General features: G+C 37.3%; 1 protein-coding gene across 16 annotated transcripts in view; it reads right to left on the bottom strand.

The window, feature by feature from the left end:
* The window catches only part of CAMK2D (calcium/calmodulin dependent protein kinase II delta), a 314,208-nt gene that overhangs the window by 12,044 nt on the left and 287,258 nt on the right, over positions 1 to 14,906 (bottom strand). For all 16 annotated transcript variants that reach the window (XM_024245828.3, XM_024245829.3, XM_054554383.2 and 13 more), the window contains one exon: positions 1,073 to 1,148. In XM_024245828.3, coding sequence (XP_024101596.1) covers positions 1,073 to 1,148 — 76 coding nt within the window. The remainder of the gene's footprint in view (positions 1 to 1,072; positions 1,149 to 14,906) is intronic.

Below are 14,906 nucleotides of genomic sequence, written 5' to 3' on the forward strand. Positions count from 1 at the left end.
TCATATTTTATTCTCATTTATGATTATATCTTCAGCTTTTGGATCTTTCTAGCCAGAGATCAGATTCAATCTCTGTTTTGTATTTTAAGTCTTTCACTGGGGTGGAACTCATTAGTTGCACGGTGTAAGGAGAAGGCCCTATTTAAATTGAATGCTTTATTTTAACTTCAGCAAAGTAATTTCCTTCATAGTTCCTATGATCCAGGAGTTTATAAACTTTAAATAAGCATTAGAACCCATTCTTCAAGTAAAGTTTTCCTTAAGATACAAACATGTAAAAGAGATGCAGATAAAGTTGAGCTGTACTGGCTGAAGAGAGAAGGCTGCCTCATGTCACCTCCTAATCTCTTTCTCTGCCCCAGAACCTCTGCAGAACTGCAAGGGAAAACATTTCTTAAGCCGAAATGCACATTTTATGTACTTTCATATTTTTTTGTGTGTTTGCTCACATGAATTGCTCTGCCTGGACTGACCTTTTCTCATCTGGACTTCTTTGTGTGTGATGTGGGAGTGGTTATACATCTGCATATTTACAAAGAAATCTCCAATCGTTGGATCAGAAGTCAAGCCTTCTCTCTGTGAAATCTTTTTTTCTGTTCTTTTTTGAGACAGGGTCTCACTCCGTCACCCAGGCTGGAGTGCAGTGATGTGATCATGGCTCCACGCAGCCTCGACCTCCTGGGCTTAGGTGATCCTCCTGCCTCAGCCTCCCAAGTATGTGGGACTACAGGTGTGCACCACTGTGCCTGACTAATTTTTAAACTTTTTGTAGAAACAGGGTCTTGTTTTGTCACCCAGGTTGGTCTTGAACTCTTGGCCTCAAGCAATCCTCCCACCTCGGCCTTCCAAAGTGCAAGGATTACAGGTGTAAGCCACTGTGCCTGGCCTCTGAAATCTTAAATAAATTTTTCTCTCCTAGGGGCACTTAGTCATTTATACCATGAAATAAAACTATTGTTGACATATCAAACCTTGAATTAAATATGTGAATTCAGATATGTTGAAGAATGCATTCATATAAAAAAATATATTTACCATATGCATGAAAGCAAAGTAAACGTCCGCTACTCACGTGTAGGCTTCAAAGTCCCCATTGTTGATAGCTTCGATCAGTTGTTCAGTGACTTTGATAATCTCTTGCTTTCGTGCTAAAGGCAAAAATATAGAGTTGGGTAAGAATAAAAGACAAAAGTCATATTAAATATTCTTTTTCATTTTTAATTTTTGAGATAGGGTCTCACTCTGTCACCCATGCTGGAGTACAGTAGCGCAATCACAGCTCCCTACAGCCTTGACCTCCTGGGCTCAAGTGATTCTCCCACCTCTGCCTCCCAAAGTGCTGGAATTACAGGTGTGATCTGTGCCCAGCCAGAATCTGCATTTTAACGTGACTCTCCGGTGACCTCTGAGTACATTCATGTTTGGAAAGCACAGCTATCTTCCATTTGTTTGAAAACAACAGTCACCTGAAAGGTCGGTCAAGGCTATGATTTTAAAATTAGTTTTTACTAAGGCCAGGCACAGTGGCTCACGCCTGTAATCCCAACACTTTGGGAGGCCGAGGTGGGCGGATCACCTGAGGTCAGGAGTTCGAGACCAGCCTGACCCACACGGAGAAACCCCATCTCTACTAAAAAAAAGAAATACAAAATTAGCTGGGCTTGGCGCATGCCTGTAATCCCAGCTACTTGGGAAGGCTGAGGCAAGAGAATTGCTTGAACCTGGGAGGTGGAGGTTGTGGTGAGCCGAGATCACGCCACTGCACTCCAGCCTGGGCAACAAGAGCAAAACTCCGTCTCAAAAAAAAAAAAAAATACATAAAAATAAAATAAAATAAAATTAGTTTTTACTACCTTAAACAACTTGATTGGATTAGTAAACATATTTCTCTTCATAGTTAACAAATGTTATTAAAAACAATCTTAAAAAGTATCATTCTAATAATATGTCTATCTTTAGAGTAAAGATGATATCTTGCATTGAGATATTGAACTTTATATAATTATTTGCATTTTCTCACTTTTCCGCTTGACAAACTCTACAAAAGGATGCTGACACTGTGATTGGCCTTTGTATTTAGACAAATGGCCTTTAGTAAACTCTACGAATTGAAGAAGTGACATATGAATCAATACTGTAGATGCAGGCAGATAATAAGATGAAAGCCTCCAGGTATAGCTGTCAAACCCAACACCAATCATGATTTGTTTCTATTCCTAGCCCATAATTGGTGAAATTATTAATAGTGGTTTGGCTCAAATCCTATCTATTCAGTGAATTTGTTTCTACTGACATCTGTCTCAAGTGTTCTTTCTCTTTTTTGAAAGCCTGCGGCATCTGTATCACTTGGCAATTATGCATATGCTATCTCTTGATACCTTCTTTAGTTTAAAACACATTATTACTTGTTTTAAATTGTTATTAAACTTTCTGTACTGTGTAATGTGTCTTCCTTGTTAACTTAAAAGCTTCCCGAGGGCAAAGAACATTTTATTTTCTTGTATAGCCTAAAAAGCTTTGTTCAATGTCTTTTATGGAATAGATGCTCAATGTTTGTGAATTTAATCAATTGAGACTAATAACCTTTTCTTGATTTCAGAACACTGTTCTCTTACTTATAAAATTACTGCATGAAATATTTTAGAAATCAAATTTTACTGGATTTTAAGAATATTGTGATATTCCCTTAAAATCACTGAACATAGACTGGGAATCACAAAATGTTACTTCCCATCTTATCTTACTGAGGTAGTGAGGCTGCTATTGATCACGAAAAAAGCTGACTTCTGGTTTTATTCTTTATTGACTAAAGAAACCAGTTTGCATTTTTTATGAATCTGATCTTCATTAAGCAGATTTTAACCACAAGCTTAAATGCTTACTTTCACTCTGAAACTTAGGTTACCTAGGTGATGACATTATTTAAAAATAAATTTTCTATAAACCAAATTTTACTTCATCGAGACTATATAAGACTATATCATAACAAATACAAGTAATAAACTATCCTATAAAATGTGATTAAGTTAGTCAGTTAGTCCATAATATGGCTGCTAACAATGTCGAGGTCTATAATATTAAAAAATCACTATATGGGTTAGAATTCATATTCAGTTACATAATTACTTTTCATTTATATAAAGTAACATAACACAGCTCCTACAGAAGTCCAAAACATTTCTTGCCCTTGCTCATTTGATTGATGAATATCAATAATACATTCAACAGCAAAACATACTGACAGAAGTGGTATCAGGGCATGATTTTGTAATAAGGATCCTGCCAGTGACACATTTTAGCTTAATTCAGTTAGGCAATAGGTGATTCATCTGTCTGTGGCCTCAACAGTATGAACATTTGGCAAAAGCTAATGACAGCTGACCCGATTCTGGAATATAAGGGATACGGGTGAGGAGGATCTCAGAAAATGAGATTATAAAAATGTGGCCACCAAAACTTCTTTCTCACATGAAATCCTCATTTCAAATAACAGACTTTTTTTTTTTTTTTTTTTTTTTTTTGGTCTGATATACAGCTGATAGGAAAAACTACAGTTTAGAAAACATGGCCAATTTGAAATGAGCATAAGATCAAAGTCCTTCGTGGAGCTTCATTAGGGTAGGCTTCAGTTTATAGAGTGTGAAGAGTTTAGGATCACTTCCTGAAGTTTCTGAAAGTCTCTGCACTGCCTCACAAGCATAAAATGGAATTAGAACCATTGGGTGTATATGGCCATCTTTTACTTTCTGAACCACTGTGGAAATATGCATTCACTCTTAAGTATTTTGCATGCCACAACTGGCTTAAGGGTTGTCCTGCATAAACAAAGCAACACAAATTGCCTTCTCTCACTTCTTATGCTTAGAAACGATGGTGCTTTTGCTGGCAGGACAACAAATGGGAATTAGCCAGGATGCTTCTGTGCTGTATCATCATAAAAACAACGTGACTCGTTTGGCTTAGGAGGGGCCTGGAACTTAGGAATCTTTAGAGTGCGCTTGAGTGAGTCACAGGCGGCACATGACAGCTGACTCTTTAAAGGAGAGCAGAAGGCTGGAAATGAATCATTTGTATATAGTAGTCAGCTTGTGGTTGGAACTGTTGCCACAAGCCCAGCCTCTGACCTAGAGGAAGAGTGAGGGTTTGGTGCTAGCCAGCTCTACTCTCAATCAGCAGTGAGGTTGAGGAACAGTTACTGTGCCAGTGGCCTGGACAGACAAGTTGTGTGCAGAGGGGGTCCACTCTCATCTGGCCTTCCCTCTTCCTGAACACCAAGTAATAACCACTCCAAAAGTGAAAGTGGAGAGCTTGTGACGTGTCCCTAATTATACCACGATGAATGGAGAATGTACCAGTAAGGTGTTCCCCGAATACCAGAAGCTTCTTCCACTCCACAGCTAGCCATTTAATCACAGGAAGCTGTTTACCTACTAGGTTTATTTCTAGAACTGAAGTACTCAAGCCTATACTCACAGGACACAAAGTACTTTCTGGGGATTTCTAGATTCTTAGGAAAAGGAAAAAGAGAACCAAGTGGGAGAGATGTTCCAGGTTCTGAGTGGAGTTACTTTCCATGCAATTATGCACAAAGAATTGGGAACATTTTCCCTTTCAAAATCATATATTTTTGGCTCTTGTTCTAAGAGGCCTGCAAGAATAAGATAAGGGTGTGAATGATCCCAGTGTTTGAAAACAAAATAAAACCCAAGAACTGAGAGTAATTACATAATAAAACAACTTACAGATTTCAACATTTCCTCAAACATTACATTTGGTTACTATAACAATACTCAGGTATGCAGTGATTATTTCTTGGTTTAACAGATAAATAAAGGGATTATAGGCATTGCCCAAAGGTATGGAGTTTGCTGATCACTCCTTCCCACCTTCTTGTCTTGGAACACTCTCCTTTTACTTAACTCTCTTGCTTTTCTACATGTTCTCATTCTCATTTGCCATGTTATCCTTCTCTACCTGGATATTAAATGCTTCAATTCCTTCTAAAGACTCAATTTGAGTCCCTCTCCTTATCTCATGCTGCATCCCTAAAGTCCTGTGTACACCAGTGTTTTAAATAGTCATCTATATTCCAACGACTCTCAAATTGTTAACCTCCTTCCTAGACTTTTCCTTCAGATCTATGTGTCAAGGCCTATTTTTGAGCCTCCATTTGGGTATCTCAAGTGGACCTCAAACCCAACATATACTGAACTGAGCTTAAGAATTTCCACCACTACAAGCCTGCTTGCTCTTCCATGCATCCCCACCTTGGTGAATGGCAAGATCATCTCTCAGTTGCATAAGCCAGAAAGAAACTTGAGGATCATATTTGACTCCCTAAATCCAGCACCTCAATCCAATCCATTGAGTTCTGTTGAATTTGCCTTCCTCTTCTTTTTTACTTTTTTTCCTCTTCACTCCCACTCTGGGTACAAGCACCCATCATTTCTTGTCCAAGCTCTGTAACAGCCCTCCGACTTAGTGTTTCTGCAACCAATTTTGTTCTTCACTATTCTGTTCTCTACAATGCAACCACCTCTCTCTCTCTTTCTTTTTTTTAAATGCCTGTCTCTTCAGATAACCTTCTATTTGAACTCTTCTAAAACCTTCTCACTGCTCTCAGGATAGGTACCTGAAGACAGACTACAAAACCTTGCATAATCTGGACTCTGCCCATTTCATTAGACTCATTCAGACTCTTTGACTTTATCCTTTCCAATCCACTCTTGCTCCCTTGTTTTACCAATTCAAAATGGACATGCTGCCTCCTATCACCAGCCCTTCATATGTACTGTCTTCTCTCTTCCTGGAAAACTGCCCCCCCACCCGCCATTTTGCTCCTACTTCTTTTATCAGATCTCAACTCAACTATTCTTTCTTCAAAAATGCCTTCCCTGGGCCAGGCGCGGTGGCTCATGCCTGTAATCTCAGCACTTTGAGAGGCCGAGGCGGGCGGATCACGAGGTCAAGAGACCATCCTGGCCAACATGGTGAAACCCCATCTCTACTAAAAGTATAAAAATTAGCTGGGTGTGGTGGCGTGCATGTGTAGTCCCAGCTACTCGGGAGACTGAGGCAGGAGAATCACTTGAACCCGGTAGGTGGAGGTTGCAGTGAGCTGAGATGGCGCCATTGCACTCCAGCCTGGTGACAGAGTGAGACTTTGTCTCAAAAAAAAAAAAAAAAAAAAAAAAAAAAAACAAAAGCCTTCCCTGATCCTCATGTTAGGTCAGGTCCCCGCGATGTTATGAATTCATACATAGCTGACACCTGATTTTTAAAAGCACTTAGTACACTTGTATTTACATATTTATTTGCATGTAACCGATTAATCAGTTTTCTCTATTACTCTATAAGGGTGGTACTGCACCATTGCAACTCCAGCAGATAACACAGTACATGGCATATAGGAAATGTTCAATAAGTATTTGAATGAATGATAGGTCCAAAACAAACTCAATTGGTTTCTGATTCCCATGCCAATGACCTTTTTAAAATATATGATGCTACATTATTTGGTGATAACCTGATAGCCTTTAAGAAATATAAAATTGGCAAATGGAAATAATTTAAGTATAAAGTAGCATGTCTTATCATTTATTGACAATGAAAGAAAACTTTTTGACTTGTCTAAAACTGATCATCGAACTCCTTTGTTTTCCTGACTTACTCATTTTTGCTAATGAAACCACAATTTTGCCAGTCTCCCAGCTCAAAACCTGGGGTTTCTTCTGGATTCAATTCTTTCATTTGTTTCCATATCCAATCCTCCATGGATCATTATTTTTCCTTAGCACTTATGATGATGTTTCCCAGGGTACATCCTTACCCTCTTAATTATTTCATTTGCTTACTCTCGGCAATCTCATTCACTCCTCTGGCTCTGACTGCATGCTGAAGACTGCCAATTCTCTATCTCGAAGACCTTGAATCTTTCTAGGCTCCACGCTCATATTTCTAACTGCATTCTAAACATCTGAATTTGTCCTGGCATTTCAGACCCAGGGTGCCCAAAATGAACTTCAGTATTTCTCACAAAGTCTGTTGCCTCTCTGGAATTTCTCATCTTGGATAGTGGCATCATAATCTACTCAGCTGCCTAAACTGGAAGCCTTGCTATCTCCTTTCTTTTTATTCCTCATAGATCTTTAGCCATTCTACATTCTTCCAACTCTTTCTCAGAGCCATTTCTTCCTCTCTAGGCTCACTGCCACTACTCTGATTCAGGCTCTCGGAAGTTCCTGACCCTTCCTGCTCCCAGGTCTCCCACACCGGCCTCTCTCACTCCTCACTGTTGCACAATCATCACTCTATAGAACAGAGCTGCCATTGTCCCCCACCCCTTTAAGGTTTCTAGTCCCCCTCTTCTCATAGTCTAGAAGCTGAAGCCCAAAGTTCTCTGTTTTAAAGATTTTCTTACTTTTTCTGCTTTATCTCCTGACACTTTTTGTTCTCCAGGGCTTTTACATATTCTCCAGCCACACCAAGGGGCTCACCTTTCCTCAACTAGTCCTGGCTCTTTGATAACTGTACTTTTCCTGTCATTTTTCCTTCTGCCAGAAACTCTCCCTCTTCTGCCTGAAAATCTTTTTCAATACCTTGCTCAAGTGTCACTTTGTCTGTATTGCTCTCCCTGAGTGCTTTAGACCCAGCTGCTTTATGTTACTTTGATCTTACTGTATTATCACAGGATGTTCATATATCTAACTAGAACTTGACCAGTTTATACTCTGAACACCTAGTACTGAGTCAATGTCTATAAATGCATGCATGTATGAATAAATATCAATACATGGTTAGACAATATATATAAAATACTGTGTACATTTTAAACCACTAGATAAATGCAAGTATATAGACAATGATCATGTATGATAGCAGTCTGGATGTGGCGGTGCTGAGAAGGCACCTTGGATACTTCAGAGTCTGCATCAGGACCACAGTTTATGAGGCTGCAGTATTTCAGATGCCAGAATAGCAGCAGATTTAATCTTAAAAGTCTAGTAAGATAAACCAGATACTTCTAGTCAATGTTTACATTTAATATTTCTTTTCAAGAGGGTTGAGTGCAAAGAAATTCTAGTATTTGAGCTTGAGCTTTTCAGTTGTTTAGATTTTGGATTAATCAGTTTATTGAAGTGAAACTACTTGATGATAAACCCTATTGAGAGGTCTAGCTGACTACAATGGAACTTGGACCACAAAATAAACTGAATTTATACCTGCAAATGTGTCTTCACTGGGATGTTTGCAGAGTGTCATATGTTGAAATCTTTTAGTGAATTGTGCCTAAAAAGCACTTATTCAATGATCAAAAGCTGTGCAATTAAAATTGTTGTATAGCAACAATTTTTGTATCATCTTAAGTTAGCAATTCTATTTATTTACTTTCTTAATATGTCTAGTTCTATTTAATTTAAATCCTTCTTTCTACATTTCTCACAGGTTATTGGGTACTTGGCTGCCAGAGACTTGAAGGACAAGGAGGTTAAGTGACTTGCTCAAGTTATCCAGCAAATTCAGAGGCTGTGCCAGGGTTAGAGCTTTATTTGGCTAAGGTTCCCCTCTGCTGTTTAATTCACTTATCTATGTTCCTTTCCAGCCCACAGTGCTTTACTTCAATATTTTGAAATCATAAACTTAAATGAACCACCTAAACACCTTTGAACTTACTCTGGCAAGGTGACTGACTACTTAATTACTAGGCTAAGGGTGTAATTAATTATTACATCAATTTCACACAACTGGGTGCCCCATGGTTTTATTGTCTTTTTCCATGCTGCCATTAACAAAATTAACCCTTGGGAATAGTTATTATTTTAGGCAAATATACAAATTATGCTCTGGTAGTTTTACAGAAAAAGGTGCCTATCAATTCAGTTATATTTGGCATTCTCTGTGCAATTAGCGGCTTGTTTCTCTGTGACTTTATTTTTACTTCACTAGACTGATGTAGTAGTTAATGTTGGGGGGAGGAATTTTCATAATTTTGGCTTTTAAAATCAAACTTATCACAGATTCTAAAGTTGATTGATTTAATATCTATAATATTTTATTCAAATATAAGACCTGGCAATTACTAAATTTCTATTCACGAATGTTTACTGTAAACCTCTTTTATCCAGAAGTCACCTGTTGAATAATATCAACTTTTCACCCTTTAATTACTAGAGGCTTTCACGATTAAAAAAAATAAATTATTCAAACCATCTTTGAACTTTGCTATATAATGCAGAGTAGTTTCACAGTACAAAATGATAGTTAATTGGGGAAGAAGTAATACCAGTCTTAGCCCTGTTAAATTGCTATAGCCTAATAATAAATAATTAACAAATATTTAAGATCAGAAAGATCTAGCATTGGGATCATTCAGAATAAGTACAAATAGGTGTTGTTTTTTTTTTTTGGTTTGCAAGGATATCACTGGGTTACAGCAAAATATGTTATTGTAACATTTTATTATTGTAAAACATTTAATATTGTAACAAAGGTCATGTTATTCCTAAAATTACCTTTGATTGGAAAAGGAAATAAAATATTTACTATTAAATTAAAGGAGGTATAAAGCACTTATACAGATTTTCATTAAAAAATGACTTAAATAAATGTTTTAGAGTCTAAAGAAACTATCTGTGATTACACAGAACATTTGCTTATGTGAAAGAATTCACCCTAGCCACATTAAAGTAATTGGGTTACTATTCTGCCACCCCCAGCTGACTTGCAGAAGCTAGAAATAGCACAGCATTGTGAATACCACTGAGTATTTCAAGTATTAAGATGTTCCATGAATCAGATAGGTGTGGTACCATTTCCAGTTAAGAGTTGATGGCATGGAAGAAAAAGATTTTAAGAAACTGGTCAAAGACTCACATCCTCTGCTCAGATTTAAGATTATAAAGTCTCTCAGCATTCAAGTTTACACATTTGCATGATCAGAGACGTTCTAAGCATTCTCTAAGGGTATCTCTTCTCTCCACTGTGTAACCAAGGTGATGGCCACAGTTATTTTCTTGAAAGAAAAAAATTCAGACTTGGAAAAGAGACAATGAGACCAATTAGACATAAAGTTATAAAATATTTGGAAAGTCCTTTTTTGCCTTTTTTTTTTTTTTGGTCATGAAAGCAATCCAGCTGCCCCTGGGTGCAGTAATGATTTCAACTAACTCTGCTAATCAATTTTATATTAGTCAAAACGTAGCATGTATCTTTCAGGTCAAGAGTTTATTTATTTATTTATTTGTTTGTTTATTTTTTGAGAAGAAGTCTTGTTCTTGTCCCCCAGGCTGGAGTGCAATGGTGTGATCTCGGCTCACTGCAACCTCCACCTCCCGGGTTCAAGCGATTCTCCTGTCTCAGCCTCCTGAGTAGCTGGGATTACACGTGCCTGCCACCACACCCAGCTAATTTTTGTATTTTTAGTAGAGACAGGGTTTCACCATGTTGGCCATGCTGGTCTTGAACTCCTGACCTCAGGTGATCCACCCGCCTCGACCTCCCAAAGTGCTGGGATTACAGGCGTGAGCCACCTTGCTTGGCCAACAGTCAATTTCAAAGTGTTAATATTCTGTCCTCCCTTCAGTATTAATAGCTAGAAGTACAAAAAGTGAGAATGGTTAAAATCCTTTACAGCCATGATAGTAGGTTTTAATTTCTTTCAGTGATTTCAGTTGCTGTTGTTTAGCTTACAATTAATTTAGCTTCTTTTCAATAACTGATTTCATCCCTTTATGAAAAGTATGAACTTAGTACATAATAGAATATTTGAACTTAGTAAATAATACAATTTAGTTTATTCCTGGGTAAGTTCATTTATAGCCACATTTTCCTGAGTAAATAAACTGGTAAATTTGTGAGTGCTTTCTTGGATCAAGAAGGCAGAAAGAGCTGAAGAGCATGTCCTCTCTACTAAATAAGCATCATATCCCTTTGCTGGTTTTGAATAACAAACAAACAAACAAACAAAATTCCATAGTATCAACTGAACTGTTACGTCCTTGAATTTATTTTTTGAGAAAGAACTAGGCTGACTATATTAAGAGTACTCAAAATGTTATTATGCATCCATAATTACTAAACTCCAAGTGATCTTTTTAAAGGTATCTTCCCCCCATCTTCTTGCTAGTGTAGGCTCTCAGTCATATTTCAGTGTTTCTCACACCAGTGTTGCCTCAATGAGGTAGAAGCTAAGCAGTTTTACCAACTAACATAGTATGAATATTTCAACTATAAGAATGTCATTTCACTTCTTTGTGTTGCATACTTCTTATCTTATTTTGACTCAGGAAGTCTCTTCTCCTGGAAGAGACTGTCCAGATAACAAAGCAGATCTTTTACTACACAGGAATATGCAGCAGCATCTCCTATCATTGTACTTTCATGTTTTCTAGCTTATTCTTATCTTCAGCAGCTGCAAAAATAGTAGCTTGTGCTTTCATTACAAAGCCCATCAATATCCAGTCCATAGCTCCCTGAATCAATAAAAGATAATCTGCAAGGGCAGATTATCTTCAGTAAAGTGGGAAGAAGAAAGGCCAATTTACAAAACATATGGGAAAATCAGTCTCCTCCCATTCATTGTTTAAAACTGCTAAAGCATCTGTAATCAATAGTAAGTGGGGAACTAGTGGAAAAAGTTTATAAGACAAACAAAATAAGGAGTATTTTTCCAATTTGGAAAATTATGAAAAAATGACAGAACCTCTTGATATGTCAAGAGTATGTTACATTCATCTATGGCATTGTAGATCCAAAGGCCAGGGCTCAATGTAATATGTGTGCCTATATGCCCAACTTTGATGATTACTGTAGCTTTCTCAGATGTCAGACCATTGGACTGAAAAGGCACAGCAGCAGTCAATCTGTGTAAATTTACAATGGTCTGTCACAACTTGCAAGACTTATTTAGGTTTGGAGGAAAATTATTTATACTTCCCATTTTTACCACACACACATTCACATAGTGATGCTGAAACTGCGTTTGCAAAAATTACGATAACGAGATAAATGTGACATAACTGACTTTATCTTGCTTTTAACCTCACAAGCTAACTGCCCTTGCTCATTCCTGGGTATAAACCAAGCCAACTATGGGAGAAATTTACTTTATGGTTTAACTTTAAAGCAAGGATGATTACAGCCCTTTCCCAAAACTATGCCCCTCCTTGTTCAGGACTGAAAGTACCTTCATAAAACTAATAAAAGGCCACAAGGTTAGAATTATGGTAGAGTCTTGAATTTGCTAAGATCTATGAATAGTTAAGCAATAACCAGCTATTGTTCCCTAGTTTGCTTACTGATCAGGAGTCATGTACCTGGAGGTCACAAGATTTATAACTTCTTCAATTACTCCTAATAGATAACATTACTATTGTAAAACCTAAGATTGGTCTTTGAGATATTTTTCAGACTTTTGCATTCTGGTGAACCAACTGATGCCACCCTTTGTATGTGACTCATACAAAGGAACTGACTCAACCGGTCCTGCAACCCCCACCCAGAAACTAACTCACCACATGAAGACAGTTCTGACACACCTATGATTTCATTCCCAACCAATCAGCAGCACCGTTTCCCTAGCCCCCTGCCTGCCAAATTATCCTTAACAACCCTAGCCTCCAAGTTCTCAGAGAGGCAGATTTCAGAAACATGTCCTGTCTTCCTGCTTGAATGCCGTGCAATAACTAAACTGTTTCTCTACTGCAACATCACTGTCTCAGTGTATTGGCCTTATCTGTACAGCAGGTGAGAAGAATCCATTGGGCTGTACCTATGTGAATGCCTATAACTCTTCCAATGTCGTCATGTATTTGAAAGCAGTGATAAGACTCGTAGGCCCAAGAGCCATTTCCGTGCTTAGTTACTACATTGGTTAAAGCTTACTTTGGGATGATAAAAATATCCTATCATACTGGAAATTACTAAATGACTCACAGTAACACATGCTTTTTAATAAAGGATACCTCACATTGGTACTGTATAATCAGTTTAGCTCTGGGATATTTGCCTCTAAATTCAGCTTAGATAATTAATTTAAAAGTTCTTGTTGAAATATTGGGGCCCAATTGGCCAGGTGCAGTGGCCCATGCGTGTAATCCCAGCACTTTGGGAGGCCGAGGCGGATGGATCACTTGAGGTCAGGAGTTCGAGACCAGCCTGGCCACCATGGCCACCATGGTAAAACCCTACCTCTACTAAAAATACAAAAATTAGCCAGGCGTGGTGGTGGGTGCCTGTAGTCCCAGCTACTCGGGAGGCTGAGGCAGGAGAATTGCTTGAACGTGGGTGGCGGAGGTTGAAGTGAGCCGAGATTGCGCCACTGCACTCCAGCCTGGGCAACAGAGCGAGACTCTGTCTCAAAAAAAAAAAAAAAAAAAAAAAAAAAGAATATTGGGGCCCAGTTTTACAGGTCCAGTAAAGGTGTTCTTAGTTTAACCAATGCAACTGCAGTAAAAATTAAATTTATGAGCCATATATTTCAGAACCAACAACATATTATGTATTCTCATTTATTCCAACATGTATTATAATGTAAATGACCATAAATTATCAATTTATTTTAAAATTTAATGTATAGTAGATACATATTTGTGAGTATGACTCCTTCAAAAGGTGAACAGTCTTCAAAGACACGATTCAAGTTACTTAATAAGTAATTAATATTCCACACTTAGGAAATTTGCGTTTATATTATATGAACTGAGATTAAGACAACAGTAAGAATTTTACATTAAAAAAAACTGGAGATAACATGAAAATATTGACTTGGAGGTTTCAGAGAGGATGACTACTGAGAATGACTACAAAGGTTATCTCTGGCACTTGCATAGTCAGATTACAACCACACAGCACTTACTGAAGTGAGGTTAATTTAATTAACCCAGATGATGAAATTCCTCAATAACCTACAACACTGCTCCTGTTACAAAATTCTAGTACAGATTTAAAGAATACCAACTCAGGTACAGATGTTTACACACATCTCAAACAAATGTGTTTTTGTTAGTTTTATTCTCAGTGACAGGTAAACACATTTCATGTTTATTAACTCTTCATATATTTAAATAGCCCTAAGTTCCTTCTTAGGCTTCTCTCTTCTTGTAAAGATTATGAGTGAAGAGCTTCTATTTCTTGAAGAGAGACTTAAATATACAATCTCATATGCTCACACTCTTCCTACATTGGTCAAAATACCACTTAAAAAAATTACAGCACTCTTTTGGAAGTAAGTTATTTTTTCTGTCATTACGGACCATTAACCTTTCCAGAGGTATTTCTTTACAGTTTAGTAATATGTTTACATTTTTGTGTAGCTTAACTTTGTGTATTGTGATACAATATTTAATCAGAATGCTATAATTCTGTGTGAAGTGGCCTAGGTATGGAGTAAAAATACTCTACTTAAAATACTCACTGCCCCAAAATGTTATTTTCTCCAGTTGAGAACATTTCCTAATTCAAATTGTAAAATTGTAAAAAAAATGACATTTGGAGCAGGATTTCTTTTTCTTTCTTTTTAAATTTGAAAACACATAATGTTATAAGTTTTTGTCTATTATCCCAACTTTTCCTGAAATCCAAATTCTCTCCGTAACATTTACCATCTGTGTTTTGCTAGACAGACATGCTGTAAATAACCACATGCAGTGATGTTAATACAGAAACCAATGATCCTGTACACAGTCAATTCAAAAACAAATCATAGGTCTTTCACATTTAATCTGTTAACTTCTATCAAGATAGTTAGTTTCTTTTGAGGAAACGCTGAACCGGGTAATCACAATTTCTAAATATCGTTCTTGAGACATTTTGCTTGAGAAGTGTTTAAGTAATTTTGCATAGATACGCTCCTTTTTAAATTCACATTTTACTTTTGTGGAAAACAATCAGTCTACATATTTTTCTTT

This window comes from Pongo abelii, chromosome 3 (assembly GCF_028885655.2).
Source record: "Pongo abelii isolate AG06213 chromosome 3, NHGRI_mPonAbe1-v2.0_pri, whole genome shotgun sequence".
Classification (NCBI taxonomy): domain Eukaryota; kingdom Metazoa; phylum Chordata; class Mammalia; order Primates; family Hominidae; genus Pongo; species Pongo abelii.